This window comes from Electrona antarctica (assembly GCF_951216825.1).
Source record: "Electrona antarctica genome assembly, chromosome: 10".
In the NCBI taxonomy this organism is placed as follows: Eukaryota; Metazoa; Chordata; class Actinopteri; order Myctophiformes; family Myctophidae; genus Electrona; species Electrona antarctica.
Window position 1 is genome coordinate 13908185 of NC_136791.1, and position 20701 is coordinate 13928885.

The 20701-nt window shown below is 41.4% G+C and overlaps 1 protein-coding gene across 1 annotated transcript in view; it reads left to right on the forward strand.

The window, feature by feature from the left end:
* Positions 1-20701, forward strand: part of adgrb3 (adhesion G protein-coupled receptor B3) — a gene marked incomplete at its 5' end in the record, with an annotated part of 229890 nt that overhangs the window by 81703 nt on the left and 127486 nt on the right. The window contains 4 exons of the mRNA XM_079513219.1: positions 8204-8314; positions 10999-11160; positions 15724-15888; positions 17628-17792. Of these exons, the coding sequence (XP_079369345.1) occupies positions 8204-8314; positions 10999-11160; positions 15724-15888; positions 17628-17792 (603 nt within the window). The remainder of the gene's footprint in view (positions 1-8203; positions 8315-10998; positions 11161-15723; positions 15889-17627; positions 17793-20701) is intronic.

Consider the following 20701-nt stretch of genomic DNA (forward strand, 5'->3'; position numbering starts at 1 on the left):
TCTTCAACCCAAATTGACTCTACTGTGCAATCTCTAATACCCTCAGGAAATAAATGAGCCCCTCGTAAACCCAACAGGGGTGTTTTCTATCCACACACACTCTAACGACCAATTACACTGTTCTCGCCATTTGAGACCTCTGCCACTCAAAATGTTTCAGTGTTTTCAGTTCTTGGCATATTTTGAGGCTATCTCATGCAGATTGTTCGTTTGAAATAAAAAATGATTTAAAAGATGCAATCCTTAACAGAACTGCAGTGGTTTGGGGGCGTCCCTGTTCTTCTATTGAGACGCTTAGATCCTGTGGTCAGTAGTAGGACCACTACTGGTTGACAAATGGTATTGCATTGCATGAGAGTCAAAAGGGAAATATTTCGCCTTCCCAAATGGGCTCTGCGGCGCTATGACAGCAGAAACTCCAGCGCTGCATGCATGTGGCATCAGGGACTTCCAATCCCGAGGAGAACCAATAAAGTCACAGAATTCCACAGCTTTTCAAAAACAAACATCAATACACTTTTATTTCTCCTCTCTTGTCACGTTGTATTCAGCCCAACATTTGTTTTGATTCTTTTTTGCATTGTGCACTAGTCTCTTTGCTTCAGAGAACACATTGAACACAGGCTACAGCGGTTAGAGAGGTCCCCCACCCCCCTTTCATCGTGTTGCACGCTTGGCTATATTTTAAGAAGAGCGCTCGTCAAAGTGCAGTGGTAAATGAAGTGCTACTCATTAAGGGTTACATCGGTGACAGACAGACAGTCAGTCAGGCAGGCATGCATGGAGGCCAGGAAGTGAATCACCCCTGATAGAAGCTACTCATAGGGGCCCCTCTGAGTAAAGGGCTCATTTCATGCAAGGTTACACACGTCAGTCATTGGCTATGGGGGCAGGCCTTTTTCTTTTTACTGCCTCCCAATAAAATTACACATGGAATGTGTCCGCGTATTGGTAGAGATGGACCTGGAAATGAAATGTCTACAGCGGCAGTCCCCTCGGGGCAGCGTGTGATCACTGGCAGTGTTTAAACTTCACTGCCTTGTACGCAGAGAGAGGGATCATGGGTGCTGCATGGCGATGATGGCGGGTGCGTTGCGTCATGTGTGACGCACCGCCCGGGGAGTTCATTTGCCTTTTATTTGCTCAATAACCTCTGTTTTCTGTTCTGTCAGACTGTGGGGCTCAATTAGGCATTAGGTTAGTAAAACAGAATAGATATATACAAAGCCTTCTAATGGGATAACAGTGTGACGGAGTCCAACAAGGACAGAAAACCATGCAGAACCTGACGCAGAATCTGAGGATTTTAAAGGGAAATGTTGTGGAGCTCAGCTAAACACTGACACACACTGATGACACGTCACGACAAGCTGATAGAAATGTAACGTGTAGATTTAGACCAGGGTTTCTGCCTCACTGGCAACAACCATGATAAATGGTTCTCAAATTCCTCCATGTCAAATTGATATGCATTAGGCCAGGGACCCCCCGTTTGAAAAGATGTTCTGCCAATGCCAAGGACCTCCGTATACGAGAGGATTTGTTTTTCGCTTATAGATTATATCCAGTACTGAATTCTCTCTATAGCCGGGGAGCCAGTCACCCACAATTTGAGAGGACCTGTGATGTCATGACATACTTTGTATTGGTGTTTTTTCTATGCATTTGGTCATTAAGGTCCACAGAATGAGAGGTCTACTCTGCCGGAAACATCACGGAAAAAATGTATGGCCATTTTTATATACCACACCATAGACAACCTACTGTATATAAGGCAAAAATGTAGCATGTGATGTGTCAAACTAGGGGGTATGGCCGAATTTAGGCCAAGGAGTGTTTTTCGTGCAAAACAAATGCTTGTAATGGAATCATCAAAACCCCCTAGTTTGACATGTCACTTAAATGCTACTTAAAGTATGATGAAATGTTGTCTTATATTGGTTGTCTATGGTGTCATTGGTGTGGTATACAAAAATGGCCATAACTTGTTTTTGCGATGTTTCCGGCAGAGCAGACCTCTCATTCTGTGGACCTTAATGACCAAGTGAATAGAAAAAAACACAAATAAAAAGTACGTCATGACATCACAGGTTAATCTCTATTCCTTGAGCTTTTGGGCATGTGGCTCCCCGGCTACTATTACAGGTGGGGAGATAACAGTGGAGAGAGTGAACCCTACGATCTGAATATAGTCATTGTACATGCTCTCATTCAGGCTAACTTCTATAGCCGGCAAAATAACAGTGACATTAAACTGTTCCTCATATTTGGCTGGGAACCCCCTGGAACCCCCTCAAGGACCCCTTGGGGTCCCTGGACTCACTTTGAGACCCACTGGCATAAAGACAAGAGCCGCATGGCTATCCCCAAGCCTTGTCCCATGCAGCTGCAATCTGAATATTCTATTCCAGTAGCCTATTCACTGTCTGTTCATTGACAATCCATTGATGTCATTCCCATTGTACCCTGCCAAGTGCTGGGCACTGGGCAGCTATTAACATGCAATCCCACAATCATAAATATAAAACGAAATATTCAAACAATACTCATTAAAATATCTAATTTAGATTCATATTATTATACAGTATTATATGCCCTATATACATTTCGCTAATTTTACAATAGCCAATCTACAAGCTCACAATGCGTTGCGACTTGCGATGCAACACATTGTGAGCTCCATTTCCAAAAGATTTGAATAGCCTACATTTTATGCATTTGATTGATAAAAGGTTCTTTAAATACATTTTGATAGCAATACCTTTGTACTTTTACTAAAGTACAGTACATTCTGAACACCAGACTTTTACATACTTGGTAACAGGGTTTTTCTACATTGTGGTATTGATAAACTATCTCAAGTAAAGGAATTGAGTACTTTTTCCACCGTTGCTTCAGCCGGAGTCGCTAGCTCACAGCATTGTCTTTAGGCCAGTGCATGCGTCGCTGCACACTGCACGCCATTGAGCTTCACCTTCAGGTGCTTTGTGGAAAGCGTGCAAGAATTATGTGGACAGTAAAGAAGCTGAACATGAATGAATGTCTTCCTAAGGTGACGTCGATTGATGATTTTGCATTTAAGTGACATGGCGGATTGACGTCGATTCAAATAGTATAGTATACACAGGAAAATCTTCAGTATTGATATAATTTGATTCACCGTTTTACCCGGAAACAAATACAAGAACATAAAAGAACACAGCGTTTAGTTTTGAGTGCATCCATCACATTGCCATCTCCCTCTATTTGTCATCCTATTTCTGAGTTTTGAGTGGATTTTGTCCATCACACCAAAGAAAGAATTCTCCATCTCATCCATTAGCCTTTACACAGGTGCGTGTTTCATCCAATCATTCAATAGTGTCCCAGGCTGAATGTCATGATGCCTGCCCTAACTCCCAATTAAGAACCGTATACCCTTGTCAGCCAGGCTGGTACTCAAATAAACAAAAATAACCTTTCATTCATACAAACATTATCATGGAAACATTTCACCATGTCAGCCTGCCGCCCTCAACTACTCTTCTCACAAAGACGCTTCCGCAGCACTCCAATTAAAGCGCATTGTGCTTATCCTGCAGTACAGTACTTTTATCACGCCGCCTTTTCCTTTGCACCGCCGCCTTTCTTGTGTACGACATTAGGACACAATGTCACAGTGCTCTGGAAATGATTCAAATGGAAGCGTAATCTTTCCGTTACATGTAAGAACTGATTGATCATGCAAAGTACAGTAATTTGTTTCTGTCATAGCAGCGGATATTGTTTCCCCCCCCGAGATATGAATAGTTGAATGGTACAGTATCCGCCCCGAAGATGTGAAGTCCATAAATAGTGTTTAATAATTCTTTGACATTGAAGTGTCTTTGTGGCGTTATGCTATGCTATCATTAGATTTTGACCTTCTCTTCTTTTGTTGCCATGCTGTGTTGTATCAGTCATGCCAAGCTGCTGGGAACAACCCAGGCTTACATGTGACTGCCTTTATAATTACACTAACATCATCCAGAGCTCTCTGAGTTGCCATAATTATTGTCAAACATTTAGTGACTATGACCTATAGATATACTTTGCTGACCGGGATCCCCGGGGTCTACTTGGTTGGACCCCTCCTTATTTTTTCTCCTCTACCAGTGGTCCGGGGGACCACCAGTGGTTCTTGAAGGGGTTCCAGGTGGTCCTCAGCCAAATGATGGAAAGTTGGTAACCACATGGACCCTATAGATCTTTAACTCTTGAGTGTCAAATTAAACCACCCTCACGGAGTCCATTTGGTGTTCATTTTACACTCTCAAGAGTTAAATTATTGTTAAACATCTGCATTACCTAATTTACATACAAGAAGTCTAAACAATTAGAGAATGTAGAATAATTATTTGCCTGTTATATGGTACCACATCAATACAGCATGGCATTGTGGACAAAACCTTATTCAAAGACAAAAACAAATATTCTTTAGTTTTGGGTCTGAGAGGCTAAATCTCATCAAATGGTGGTCCGTGGCTCAAATCCTGAATAAATAATGAGCCTTGATATGGAAAAGGTTAAAAACCACTGCTCTACACCAAATATTCTTAGTTTAAAATAGCAGATCTACAAACTCACCAAACGTTGCCTTGCGACACGTTGAGAGCTTGATTGATAGATCGGCTATTGATTAATAGATTGGCTGTTTTATGTTTGCCCGTTTTATGTTTGCCCGTTTTCGCCAAATATTCAAGCAATATATGACATGCCCAGAATAGGGATGCTAGGGTTCATGTGGGTAACAAAGGCAAATTATGCCGCGATTCATCATGAATGAATTGTCATACAATATGCCAATTGGTTTGATATAGCGTTATACAGTAGTATGTGATACAGGCAAGATGTCTATAATCATTACTTATGTTATCACACTCAACAAAATATTCTCTTCGTCCTCTAAATGTACTGAAAACTGATGCTTATGGAGTATATTTGAAGTACATTTCTGAAAAGATCTGATCTACAACCTTTGGAGCAGCTCCTTTAGTCAATCTTAAAATGAAAAATTAAACCATTGCTGAACTCAAGGTGAGTGCTCCGTATACTACCAGGTTCACGGTCAAAAACATGACGATGACTTAAATCGTTTTTATAAGGGGCTGACAAGAGAGCACACTTCAGCCTGTGGTGTATACGCTATAACAGAATGTCTGTAAACTTGTCAACTTGAGGTGAAGAAAATGCCAGCACTCATTGCATGTCCTTTTACATGATTTTATTCACCTCTGAGAATGAAAATGTACGCGTTTCGGCCTGTATGGCCTTCCTCAGCGTTTGTAAAGGGGCTTAAGGGGATGAAAAGAGAGCACGCTAACAGAATGTCTGTAAACTTGTCAACTTCTCATAAAAAAAACCTGTCATGGTCATCATTTTTGAGTGCTTGGATTTTAAATATTATCAATGTTTCTTTTGGGGCAATTATATAAAATAACTTAGGCTATGCAATTAATTGCTAGAAGAAACCTTTCACACGTTTCCACTCTTGGTCATTGAAAAGCAACTCCGCTGTCATAAAAGCTTGAATATCTGCACTTCCAAAGGGAGTACTTTTGGAAGTGCAGATAGCATTTCTGTTGGGACCTACTGCCTGAAAAGAGGCTTTGTTCAATGGATGTGACTGCTCGTATACTCGCAAACGCCTGATGAAAGCAGGATGCAGTGATATTTGTAGGATTTCTGGCAAATTGCCATGGGATCAGGCTGACTGAACCAGACAGCCCCTTTGATTCTGTCATATCAGGAATAATCACAAAGATAATTTGATTCATGATGCAAGTAAGTAACAGCGGCACAGAGCATGAAATGCAACACTGTAGACATGGTATCTGTTGTGGCTGCGCTTATTTCACTGCACACATCGGCTCTGTCGTTGGCCGTTTGTCTTATCGCCCTAGTGTCTGCATTCCTCTTCCAGCATGCGGCTTAATTTGGACAAACCTGTGCGCTCGATCAAATCACTTTTAAAAAGGCTTTGAATGTTTTTCCGAGGCCAGTCTCTTGCAATCATGGGTCAGAAAATCTGACCGAGGATTAAAGCATGGTTGTGCTGCTCGTTTCCACCTGCCGTGTTGTTCTATTCTTAGATACATTATAACGCTCGCTAAACCACAAACACTGTTGTTTGAATCTAATTAGACTCTGAGGGAAGGTATAGGCCTATATTAGAAATGGGGAGATTATTGTTTTGTTTTTGTTTGTTGATGTTATTTGTTTTTTATCAACCACTTGATGTGTGGACCGGACAGCAACGGTCACTGTATCTGCAATCAAGTCAAACTAATGAACTGCTAAATCCCAAGCTTTGATCGGAATGATTGGAATAATTGGAATAAAAAAAACAGAATGTGTAGATGAATTTTGCGCCATTTGTGTATGGCAGTGGTTCTCAACCTGTTCAGGGCATGACCCTTCAAAATAGTCCTATTTGAATTGGGGACCCCCCAATATAATCCTATTTGAACTGGTGACCCCCCCCCCCCACCACCACCACCACGCTGATACGCACTTAGAATGTAGGAGTTGAGGCATTACATTTCGTTTGACTCGGTTCCACAGATAAATATTGTGAAAATAGCAGATCTACAAGCTCACAATGCCTCGCATTATTTGACAATTTGGCCAATGTTTGACCAGTTATTACAGTAGTTTGTTGATTACTTTTGATGCAGTAATGGTCTTTTTTATTTTGTTTTTATGAGGTATTAAAAAGTGTCACTGTCCTCTGAGACCCCCCCACCCCAAAACAAAAATCAAGTGGGTACCCACCTGGGGGTCCCGACCCACAGGTTGAGAACCACTGGTGTATGGCTATAATAACTAAATAAATTATGCATAGGTAAAAATCCTCAGACAACAAACTACATCAAACTGGACGATGTAAGCATCCCGACTGCTCAACCCAGTGGTTGATGCATAATTGTAATGTTGTCTAATGTACTAACACGCCGTGTGTCGATCTGTTGTCAATGCAGCCTCTGCATTGACTGCCTTTTCAAAGGACACTCATTCGGATAATGCACCATAAAAACAAAAAACGTTGCTGCAAAAGAAACAGTTCAGCATCAAGCTGGTTAAGAAAGACAAGAGGTTGCTGTGTCACTGACATTACAAACTACGGCAGATCATGTATAGGAAATATTAACCAGCTACTGCTTTTTTGCTGTGTGGATTTCAAGTCAAGGTTTTTTTTTTTCATGTTTGCTGGCATGGCTTTTTCTTAGTGTAGCATTGGCCCAGTAATTAGATAATGTACCCCCGTCTCTTTGTTGTTTAATTGGCAACAAAAAGAACATCAATTACAGCTCCGAATACATGTATCTAATGTGTCTGATTTTTTTTCTCTCTCAAAGGCTCAATGTGGTGGACTATGTCAACCAAAGACGAATAATAGAACTAACAGACTAATAACACAGAGTTACAATAGTAGTCTACTTAACACCAGCAACACCACAACAGAACTAAAAGATCACAGGAAGTGTATAGGAAGCTGTGGATCAATAGCATGCTATGTCCATGAACCCCTTCTTCTCTGTGGCTTTACGATGGCTTACACATTTTTTATTTTTTTTACTTTCATTTTATTTTGTCGTTTTCTTTTCTTGGGGGGTGGGGGTGGGGGCGGGGGCCTGGGGGTGCAGGAGGAGGGAGAGGGGAGGGGTTTTAGGTTTAGTAGGCTAGTGCATTAGACGCTTGAGAACCCACTTGAGAACCTACAGTATATCGGGAGAAATAGCCAATCTACACGCTGGCAATGCATCACGCACGTGACACATTGTGAGCTTGTCGATCGGCTATTTTCAACGAAGATATTTAGTGTATAGCGGAAACAGGAGGGGGCCTAGTATAGAGCCCTTGGGAATCCGGTTGACTAGGTATAGAGTTTATTTGCATGTTTGCTATGTGTCTACGCTGTGCTTTCAAGCTCGATTAATACTTCCAACTCACCCTTATAATAAATTCGCTGCATTGTTCTTTGACTTAAAGTAAAATGACAAGCTATAATATTCATAGATATACAGTATATATACAGTACCTGGTGTGGTCTTTGTTTCAAGCCTTGCATTGCAGTTTGCTTTGCACATATATATTCTGTAATCTGTAATAATAATAATAATAATAAGATTTTGTTCTCAGCAGATCTCTGTTTAAGACCTAGCTTTCTATTCTGTCCCCCTAGAATATGGAATGATGGGAGAACATACTGTAAAAAGTCAGCGCCCAAGATCAGTTCATGACACAAAGGCCCTGCAGGAGCAAGCCGAGTCTGCTAAATTTATGGCACAAACTGGTAATACAATAGTTATATTTTTGTTTTCCTTTATTATCAACTAAACGTAATCTTTCATCTGAGTCACTTGCATGCTCTCTCTTGTACTGCACTTTTTAAGTGACAATGTTTTGCATTATTTATTATCATTTTCTCCCACTCTATATTACACGCTATATACAGTACAAGACATTATTATAGTATTTACTCATAATAAGGAGTATAATTGGATTTTGTGGGTCTGTTTGTTTTACCGTTACATAGTGAGTTGGCAAGTGTGTTATTCATATATATTCACAGAACATTAATTAAATGGGAGGTTAAAAAAAGAAAAAAAAGAAGAGAAAAAAACTATGGCCCTATGATGTAGTTAATCATTTCCTCCAAGGTGGGAGAAATTGTATGTCTTTCAGCGAAAATCCCACTCCTTCAGCCAAATATGAATTGATAGATGCTGCCCTTAGTGATAAATGGAACATATGATGCTTAGTCTAGTGCAACATCTAATAAATGTAGTGTAAATTAAAATTAATGTAAAGTCATGCTGACTTTTACAACCTTACACCTTAGCATTTATAATCAAATATAAATGTACTGTGATAATGAATTAACAAATACTGCTGAAGCAACACTTCACTTATATTATGTACCGTAGCTTAGTTTTATTTGATATAGAGTTATCCATTTGGGGGTGGGTTGGTTTATATTTAGCTGCTAAGAAGATCTTTTCTTTTTTTTGGCTTTCTTTCTTTTCTTTCTATTTTGGGAAGTCATTTCCTTATGTGTTGTTCCATTTACATCACTGTCGATGGTTGAAACACCCCTTTTTCATCATCATTTTAATTTGCAAATCACCCCGTACTAACATCCTAACGTCATCTCCCCATCGATACGAGCTGCAGGTATGTTATCTCCCTGTTAACAGAGTCTCATCGCTGTGCTTTTCTGTTCTCCATTCTCCCGTACTGCCTCATTTAACCAATTGATCCACCTTTCAGTTTATTTCTTATCAGCAAAACTCAGTGTAGGGTTTCAGCCTCGTGTTTGGTTGAATATGTCCTCGATACCATACAGTCTGAAGCCGATTGTAGCCCCAACAATCCTTACGTGATTTGACGATCACCAATGGCATAGATGTATTCAGAGCTGGAATTGAAAATGCGTGGAAGAACACATTCTGAATTAAATTACTTCTGTAACCCATAAAGCCTCCAAAATAGGGAAATAGATTTACCGTAACTGTAATCAAACATGAATTATTCGGTGACGACATTGTCTGGAAATTTGATTGCCCCCCCATTGTCCAAAAATAGTTTATTCTTCTGTTCACTCAGACCATCATAGCTTTGGAAATCCCCCCACCCCCTCCCCCGCTCCACCCCCACTGCCTCGCCACAACGTACATCTTTATTCAGCATTTCTCGGCTTTGCGACTGTAACTAAACAGGCTCAACCTATTGTTCAATTTTTAAACTTCCCCAAGAAAAGTACGTACATTATTAATGACATATGTTGTCGTTTTTTTATTCAGTATGAAATAAGTGCCCCACATAACAACAACATTCTTCAGACTTCAAATACTGCAGGCTATGTCAGCATGGAACGTAATACACGGAACCTTTTCAAAGTTATATTACTAAATTGGAAAGGATTGAATCGCAAACACCAGACGTTATGTTCCCTGAACCGTTGTACAAAGATGCAGTATCTACTATCTAAGCTTTGGGCCGCCTTCCAATCGCTGTTATAAAGGTGATCTGCTGAATAAAATCACATAACCTTTAGTTCACTTTCCCCTCACCGCTGGGAGAACACATGTGATTGTTTCTAAAAAAAAAACATTTGAAATTCTCATTATCATCTCCTAGAACGCAGTGGACTCGCCACAGTCGTCAAGGAAAAAGTAGCAAAGACCTCTTTGGTTGCTGCAGGGATATAAAGCATACCTCCCAACACGCTGTGAACTAACACCCATTCAAAATCCATTTTATTTTTTACCAAATGTTGTCTTTTTTTGCATGTCACCATTATTCTTCCAAAGTTTTATTTACTTATGGTGATCGTATATATTTTCTTACTTATTTAAATACATGAATTAGTTTTTGATGCTTGAATTATATATATATATTTAAATGAAATGAAGCAGTGAGATGTATACGTATAACCTCTCTGCCTACTGTTCATTATTTTTTAACCCACGACCTTTTTTCTGTGATCTTTGATTAAATGCCCAGACCAATTGTCCCCTCGCTGAGAGCAAATGCAATGCAAAGTATCCACAAACACAAGTGTCCCTTCGATTGCTTGCCAGTGGGACCACTTTAATTGCCACGTCCAAATCCAATCAATCTGTTTTGTCATTAATTAATTAAGCATTCATCAGAGATCACATGAAGGTGAAACAGCTTGTCCCACAGTAAAGACCTATTCATACTCCAGTTTTAGATGATGAGGTGACGCGGCGTGATGAACTAGGAGTATGACTAGGCCTTTACTCTCCTCTACTCCCCCGCCCCCCCCTTACCCCCTCTAACAATTCTTATGTTTCCTGTCCGACTCTACCCTGACCAGGCCTGCCCTGCACTGTCCCCTACCCCCCTCCCCCCCCCCTGCCCCATGCTAGCCCTACCCCCTGGGGGCTGGCTAGCTGTCACAGGGACCATGTTGCTGCCTTTAACGAGTGTCGCCCCTCTTCTCCCACACAGGTGAATCAGGTCCAGCGGAGTGGTCCCAGTGGAGCTCGTGCTCCGTAACGTGCGGTACGGGGTCGCAGGTGCGAACCAGAACGTGTATCACGCCGTACGGAACGCACTGCATCGGCCCTTTAAGAGAATCAAGGGTTTGCAATAACACTGCCCCTTGTCCAGGTAGTGTTATAGCCGCAAGATTCTTCATGAATATTAATGTATTTCTCTTTTTCGTTCTTTTATGAACAGGAATGTATTGTTGTGCTTTGATGACCTTTTCAATGCCCCCCCCCCCCCTCTTAACGATTTATTTTATTCAGATTTTCTTGTCACATGCCTTATACTTTCTGACTTTGTACGTTTCTTTCAGTGAATGTCATCTCATAGTCACTTTTGCGTTTGTTCAATTTCACATAACTATACGTCATCTCATCTGCATTTTAGATGATTTCATGTCACGTATACGTGGTTCTGCATGCGTGTGGGGGGGGCTTCATAGCGAGCGGAAGACTGATTGTCGCTGAGCTAGCGCCGTACTCCGTACTCGTGAAGATCAACCATTTTAAGGCACTTTTGATAGCATTTCTTAAACATTTGTTGCCGCGAGGCATATCGTGCTCAAGCCACGCTGGCATGTGTTAGGGTATGAGTCATCGGTATAGTGTCCAGAGAGCCAGTACAAGCTGACAGCTGACATCCCTGAGCTAGTCGGAATATCAACATTCCTCAGGTACTGTAATCATGCTGATTGCAGCCTTTCTACTTGCAACAGAATCTGGTGCCGTCGTAAACAAGCAGCCATTAGCTATGTCGGGTGACGCGCACTGTACAGTATATTTCCTATATTTTGTGTATATATATTTTATATGCACTGTTTTGTTTCAGAATGTCAAAGCTAAGAATTTTCTGAAATAGCCGGTCTACAAGCTTGCAAGGGAGGCCTTGGTGAGCTTGTAGATCTGCTATGTTCTGGAACCATTTTGGAAAGTTTTCACCCAAACAGTATAAAGAAATGACACGCCCCAAACTAGAGACGTTGCCAGGGTGAAAGTGGTTATAACATTCTTTCAATACTGTAATCACTTTCCAGATTGCACCGGCGAGTGGCACATTTTGCTTTACCCTGTGGCTGATCAAAAGTCTTGCAAATGGCACTCTGACATTATAGTTTGAGCAAATGGGGTGGGGGGTTGGGTTAAGGGTGTGGGGGGTGCTTGGCAATTTTGAAAAGGGTCAGCACTTTACCGTGCTTAGACAGTAAAAGAGAAAAAAGGCAACAAGCCATCTCAAATATAGATCAGAATTACCCAACCTTCTCCACTCATTAATATTTAGCTCACGAACCAAGCCGGGTGCGTGTATGTATGTACAGTACAAGACCCCATTCCTCAAGAAAAAAAATGAAGCTGCACTGCAGCCACATTCCAGGTATATTCATTCATGCAAATGAAGAGTAATTGCGAGCAAGACGTTGCAGAACTGTCCAAATTAATGCTTTCCCCCTGATACATCTAAAGGCCTGCAAACATGTTGTTTTGTCTAATTATGTGCTGTAGAAGCTTGCTTCACGTTTAATAATAAAACCCGAATAAACGAAGCCATGATGCTAAAGCATTTCAGACGTGGTCCAATAAAGTTCCTCGTTCAAATCATTATTATTTTTCTGCTGAGAAAAAAAAAACTACGCTCCGCCAAAATAAGTGATGAAAATGCAATCCTATTATATAAAATTCTATTGCCTGACACGGTTGAAAGTAGCAATTTTATGGGCAGACTTTCTCTTTTCTTAAATTGTGTACACATTAACATATCCGCTTAGCATCCGCACAGCGCCTCCTTGGTTGCCATGGCTAATTGGGTCAGTCTCACCTGACAGTGTGAGCCGGTAAAACAATGGCTTTCTTCTGCTATTGACAAACAGATTAATTTAACAATTGTCGACGAGAAGGTACTAAAAGGGCTGTAGATTGACTGCCACAGAGCAATATGTCCAAACGGGGGACTTGGAATTAGATCAGGGGGTTTCATTACCCCCAACGCAAACAGGACAAATTCTCACCATGCAGCCATCATCAGTTAGAATCATCTGTAAATGCACTGAGTGCCCTGCAGGCTACAGCTATGATTAAATGGTGTCTAGTATGGTTATTCTGGAGGGGTATACACTATGCATCCGTCACTTTTAGTACATTCATTATCCCCCTTATACTCACTATAGCATCATACAGCTAAGTCTGCAGCCGACATTAGCTCAAAAGCTGAATTCATACTTAGTGGTGTGACGGATGGTGTCGCGCATCAGAAGTATAGCCGATCTAGATGCTCACGACGTGTTGCCGTGCAACTTGCCCAGAGCTTGCGTTCTGTTTCCACCGCCTGACACCACCGCGCACAAGGATGAAAAGCCCTTAAGTTATGCACATTAACGACAATTGTATTGCATCTACAGTAACCCAAATAGTATTAGACTCACTAGAACAATGTGTTCTCCATTTCATTGGCGCTGGCAACCGTAGGACAACAGACCGGCTTTTCTTTGTGTTAAGCTTATTATCTGGTGATGCTCAAAGCTGCAGGAGACATTTTGCAAAGTTTAACGCTCTCGATTTCTTGGGATACTTGCAATCGCAATTCCATGTATGCCTAACATGGCTCGGGCACATACAGTACTGTCTTCATTTTCAGATGCACAGGAAAAAGACAGGGAAATTATGCAAGGGTTGTGGTTTCAAGGCTTTAACAATGAAACAATGTCAAGGACTGGATTTAATATCATGCTTAATAATTTAAAGTTAAAACTTAAAAGTCAATGATGGTAAAAAATTATCCTTTACGTTAAATGATGATAGTTTCTCCATAGCCGTTGGAGAGTGAGTCATCAGGGACTTGATTTCTTTGAAAAATGCCTGTTTGGTTTTTGACAACAATCTAATTAAAATCCCTCTATCTGGGGAAATGTTTCACACACCAAAAGAAAAGGGAAAAAGAAAAAGGAAGTAATGAAACAATCTACAGAAGAAACGAGCGCGTGCCGCTTGCCGCTTCTCATATCATTTCTAGGGCAAAAGAGAAGACCATTGTCAGAATCATGATTTATTTTTCCCTTTGTGATGACAGTGACTTTATTGCGCAGAGTAGCAATCATTGAATCATCTCTGGCTGGGGTGGCGCGGCCGCGGTCAGAGTTAGATCTGATTAGGACGCGCCGTCTGATAAGTGCCACTTTAGTGGAGCTTCTGTGAACCTACGAAGGATTCCGAATGCACTTCAAGTATCCGAGTGATGTCTGAGCCTGTCACAGACCAAGGGCGACCTTGCTTTCATTTGAGTGTTTGAAGAGAGATTTGTAGGAGCTTCTCAAATCTGTAATCGCTCTGATTTTAAGAGTTAAGCAAACAATGTGTTTTTGTCTTTTGTTTTTCTGTTTTGTTTTCTACTGGTGACATTATACGTTTTATCTGAGCAAATAGCAATCGGAGATATCGTTACAGTACATGTTTACATAATGTACAAGACGATAAATCACAATACTTTACAAGATTGACATTGCGATATTCTTCCTTCAAATAGAATTGAGACTCAATTCTATGTTAAATTTAATTTATTTTGCTATTAGAATTACACTCAAAACCGTATAGCTGAAAGGAATTATGAGAAGCAAGCAACAAACAACTGAACAAACACAACGGTGGACTGACGTCAGTGTCTGCTCTTTAGTGCGGCAACAAAGAATAGAAGAGCGCTACAGTAGGAACCTTGGGAATATGGAGTGGTTCTGATTGCAGAATGGAAACAAACTGCAGCAACTTCAATGTCTATTTCTGAAACCTCCCTCTGTTTGCGCCTACTTGAGGCGCAATCATGAGTGGCATGTTTTTTTCACTGGTGACTGACTATCAGACAGAACACACCGCGCACGCACGCACGCACGCACGCACGCACGCACGCACTGCACACTGCACACACACACACACTGCACACACACTGCACACATACAAATATGACATTAGAGCAATTTACCCATTTCAATACAGAGACCTATAAGGTGTTACTGCATGGGGTCCCTACATGGCTTCATCAAGTCCAGCATGTCGTCCCTTTGTCATATTGGCTTGTAAATTGAAATTGAGTCATAATTTGATTTTTACGTTGTGTTGAACGGAAAAGCGGTCGTATGATCTAAAGCAGATCGGTGCTCAAAACGTCTTTGAGGTCCTCAAAGACTTTATTTGAGAGGGCTTTCTGAGGCGAGGAGTCACTGTCAAGTTAAATGATTGATCATGATGGTTAGGGATGGAATCAAATGGATCCTTTTAACGGTCTGTAATTCTGAGAGTGTACAAATGGAACCAAATGGACCATTTTGGTTCCATCTGTACACTCTCAGAGAGTTATGGGGGGGCTGTGTACTATAATGCATACCAAACTGAGGGTCCTTGAAATTAAGTGGTTCAACCACCGTCTAAATGCAAGGCCAGACGTGATTACAGCTTGTGTGTGTGTGTGTGTGTGTGTGTGTGTGTGTGTGTGTGTGTGTGTGTGTGTGTGTGTGTCACGTACGCTCCGTTTTAATCTGTGGCTGACGTGTCTAACCTATTGCTAAATGTTTTATCTTAGCTTTGCAACTAATTGTGTGTGTCTGTGTCTGTTTGCTTTGGTGCTATTTTATCTAACAAGATATTGAATTTTCCTTCGTAATAGGCATCGATTAAGGCCCCTAACTCCCTGTCCCCGTGTCCGCAGTACACGGCGTGTGGGAGGAGTGGTCGCCCTGGAGCTTGTGCTCGTTTACGTGCGGTCGAGGCCACCGCACGAGGACCAGGATGTGTGCTCCTCCCCAGCACGGAGGCAGGGCCTGTGACGGACCCGAGACTCAGAGCAAACTGTGCAACATTGCACTTTGCCCAGGTATGAACCCAGCGGATATGATCTGGATCTGGTTTACCTCGAGTCAAATTATTTCATTTTTTTTGGTTTTGCCTCAAAATAACCGTTAATCACTTATACAGTTGAGCCCCAGCGTCCTCTGCAGGGGAACATTGTTTTCATTTTCTTTATGACAAGCCCAGAATTGCGATGCCATTTTGAAAGTGGTTAAAATTATGATAAAAAACAAGCATTTTAATGAATTTATTTCAGAGATATTTGCAGCAACTTCATTGTGGCCGCAATATTGTTGGAGCAGTAATGTGCTTTGTTTCGTCGAGTAAAATGACCAAAATGACAGAGAGCTGAGATACATAAATCAATATGTGATGATAATCATATGGTTTGAACAATAATGTCTTTAGCCAATAATGTAATTGTGAAGTAGAAATCACTTAACCGCAATCGTCCATGCATGGTAAGCAGATTAGTGATGATGAGTTTTTCCACTCCAAATGTTAGTTTTGCTACGCTACGCTATGCTTACATGACACACTGAGATCAATCTAATCACAGGACCCCCCCACCCCCCAGTGCACTCCCCCTCCAATGAATAAACAAATATTTTCCACAGTAAATAGTAATTATGAATATAATAAATATGGTTGTTTGTGTTTGTTTTTACACACCACCCTAGCAGTGTTTTGAAGTCTTTGTAATATTTTAGTCATCTGAAATGTTGTAGTTTGTAGACTAAATCTACAATTGATCGGTCTAACCCTACCGTAATGGCTGATTTTACATTTGGTTGCATGCTGAAAATAGCAGATCTTTAAGCTCACAACACGACAGGTTCAGCCCCTGTGGGACTCCGGTTTTGTGGTTAAATTGATGCTTAGGGATGCATAATTGCATCCAATCCAATCCAATGCATAATTGATGCAATCTTTGACTGATTTTCAATAGCAGGTTACTTCTTGCTCTGGAAAGCTATAAACCGACTTAAGACGCATTCTTACATGTTCATCCAAGTAGGGCTGCATCTATCAATTATTCTCTTTGTAATTATTCTATTGATAACTTTTTCGATCAAATAATCGAGAAACATGTTTTGTTATATTTAAAAATAATAATGTAGTGATCAATTATGAATCGATTATTTACTTAATGGTCGGCCCATTTTCAACCTATCTTCGTATAATTAATCCTCACTATATGCTCATTATAATATGGCACAGTTTTCATCTACTCTGTGTCTCAGAGGAGGGCTGGGGAGTTGTGGGGGGGGGGGGGGGGGGGGGGGTTCTGTATTTCAGGAATCTTTGACCGTCTCTGTAGCTAAACAGTAAACAGTGTTGATTTTGACAGCAAAATTTGATTTAGTTTAGTCTTTTGAATAAAATATTCAGTTTTAGTCACATTTCAGTCATCTGAAATCTTTTAGTTTTAGTCCAGTTTAAGTTGACCAAATATCATGAAATCTTTGACGTCTAAATCTACATTTGATTTTGTCGACAAAAATGTATTTTGGCGTCGTAACGACTCATTTCACACTTGGCCGCGTGCCCGAAAATAGACGATCTACAAGGTGGCTTTGTTGCGTCGCCGTTTTCGTCAGCGGGAAAAAGGTAGTCGAGGGACATTTTGCGCCATAGCCTATAGCCGACGAAATCAACACTGTGGCTAAAAGAAAAAACAAGGATCTGAATACCTCCCCCCCCTGTCCTCTTTTCTCCCTTCGCTTGGGACCCGCTTGTCGGGGTTCTGGTTGGGCGCCTCAGTGGACGGACAGTGGCAGGAGTGGAGCTCTTGGAGTGATTGCTCGGTGACCTGTGCCAACGGCACACAGCAGCGGAGCCGCCAGTGTTCAGCGGCCGCCCACGGGGGATCCGAGTGTCGCGGTCACTGGGCAGAAAGCAGGGAGTGCTATAATCCTGACTGTACAGGTAAAAAAAAAAGAACCCGAGCCACCAAAAAGTGGTGGGAAAATGTACTCACATGTTTTACTCAACCCGTTTAGACCTGAGGCCGATTCTAAAAAACGTCTTCTAAATCCTGACAGTTTCTATATCCATGGTCGAGGACCCCCAAAATAATATGTATTCGGCCGCCGACCCCCATCTGAAAATGTGTTGTACAGTACCAGGGTCCAGGGACGCCCCAGAAGCAAAGTTTTGAGTTAAAAACGTTTGATGTGATTTTTCAAAAATAGCAGATCTACAAGCTCGTGGCTATGGTTAAGTTTAAAATAATGGTTAAAGTCGTTGAAAGCTAAGGTGAAGCGTTCCAGGTTTTAATGGATTAAGTAAAAGTATCAATACTGCAGTGTTTCAAAATGTACTTAAAGTACCAAAAGTAGAGAACTCATTATGCAGAATGTCCTGTTTCAAGTTTTCAAATGTATAAAATGTATTAAAAAACATCTGAAAATAACAGATCTTCAAGCGCACAATTTGTCGCGTAGATCGGTTATTTTCAATTGGCTGAAATGTAGCCTATATATAGGGCTGAAGTGGTTAATGTATGTTTTATAACTATAGTAACTAAAGTTTTAAATTAATTATAGTGGAGTAAAAGGTACAACATTTGCCTCTGAGATGTAGTGGAGTAGAAGTTAAAGTACAGAAAATGGCAAATACTTCGGTAAAGAAATAACTGGTACTTAAGTACAGTACTTGAGTAAATGTACTGTAGTTACTTTACACCACTGATTCCAAACATCAGACAAACAACGTTGAGTGGGATGGTCCCAAATCATCAGGATCCCGCCCGCCCACCGACCGTCACCGCTCTAAGCCTTCATCATCTTTACACCAAATAGCTGCGCAGACAATCGAGGATAATTTAAACACCATGTTCTATCAATTGGGATTTGGGAAATCCTTTTAGTTATACTGCAAACCATTGGTATAATTCGGGGTTAGTGTTCCCAAGCTGTCTGTTGCCTGTCGCTGACGTGTGACGACAGGCACAAAGATGTCAGCTTACTGTGCTTACTGTACAGTAATGCATTTGGAATTTATTTGCTTTGCACTTTATAATTATTAAAGAAACAGCAAACCTATTTCTCTCTCTCTCTCTCTCTCTCTCTCTCTCATAGCTGTAGTACGAGTGTATACTTTTACTGCATGGTCAGCCTGCCGTGAGGTCTCTCACTTGGGATTATAGAAAATGCATTGCATTAATTTTAATCACAATATTTATGGACAAGATCAAAATCATCTGATGTGTATGCGCATCACATGCTTGTGTAACGCGTGCCAGATGGGACCAGTGACCTTTGATCTGGGCTATATAAGTGTCTATAATGCACCACACACTTCACTCAATTAGTGAAAGCCTATTCTTACGAACTAAGTGAGCTCGAAGTGAGCACTAACTACAGAAGCTGGCCAAAACTGTCTGTCTGTGTGTCTGTGTGTGTGTGTCACGCTGTAACACCACCCGCCCGCCACCAGAGGGCAACTGAAATTGGAACGATACAGAGTGTGTGTGTGTGTGTGTGTGCGTGTGCGTGTGTGTGTGACTGCCACAACAGCTTCGTTCGCTTCCCGCATTTACGCGTCTTACTTGTTACATACAGCAATGGAGATCAGGTCAAGTAATCTATTACAGCTGCTTCATCACGAGTCACCTCTCATTCGACTCTTCACTCAGACATCAATCATAGTTCATCATGAATTGGTAATGTATGTTTCTGGATGGCGTTAGTGGCGATAGTGGCTCACAGGTAGAGTGGCCCGGAAGGTTCCCAGTTCGATCCCAGGCTCCCCCAGAGTTAAGGTGGTTGCACACTGGCAGCGTTTTTCGGAAAACCGATGGAGAAACGCCGCTAAAAATCTGAATTCGCATCCGATTCGTGCCCGGTGTGTGGAGACCTTTAGTGTCGAAGTGTCCTTGAGCAAGACGCTGAACCATAATTGCTCCAGATGTGCAGGTTGGTGCCTTGTATGCATGGCTTCCTCCGTCATCGGTGTTTGAATGTGTGTGTGTGAATGGAATGCACAATCTATATGTAAAGCGCACTAGCCCTGTTTGTGCTCACCAGTGGCGTGCACAGATAGACACTAGGGGGTGCTAAAGCACCCCCTGCCCTTTTGGCAATGTGCCCTTTTAATAGCAGACCTACAAGCTCGTAGCGCGCCACTCGGTGGCGCGCTATGAGCTTGTAGATCTGCTATTTTTCAATAGCTAAAGCATAATATAATGCTAACACCAAAAGGGGTTCCCGCCCAAAATGGGTTAAGGCAACCGGCCGGTTCCACGCGCTGCACAAGGTGCCCTTTTTTAACTTGAGCACCTGCCCCTCTAAATGTCTGTGCACGCCACTGGTGCTCACTAATACACTGCCTGTCTGTGCAGACAGTTCCTACAAAAACAAAAAAGACCTTTCCAGCAAAGATTTTCTCGATTAGTTTGACAATAACACACATTTTACAATGGGACGGACGTGCTGTTAGATATTCACCTGCTGTAGTTGATACAAAGTGAGGTAATAGTAATAGGAATGAATTGTTTTTTTTGTTTTCATTTTCATTATCTGCAAGGTGCCCTGTCAGAACTGCCAGACTGAATATACACGTACGTACGTGAAGTGATAAACCCATCAGGAAATGCGATAACATGGTGTCAGTGTCCTCCTGGATAATGTTGGAATATTCCACATACTGTACGGTTCCAATATGTCCAATTTAATGGATGGAAACGGTTACAGACTGTTAACAAAGACTGAATGAATGAGGGGATATTAATGGTTGTGCAGTAGTCGTGCATCAATCGTACCAAGACGAGACCCAGACGTTGACTGACAGACAGTCAATGACTGGCTGTTATATTGTTATATCACTACATAATG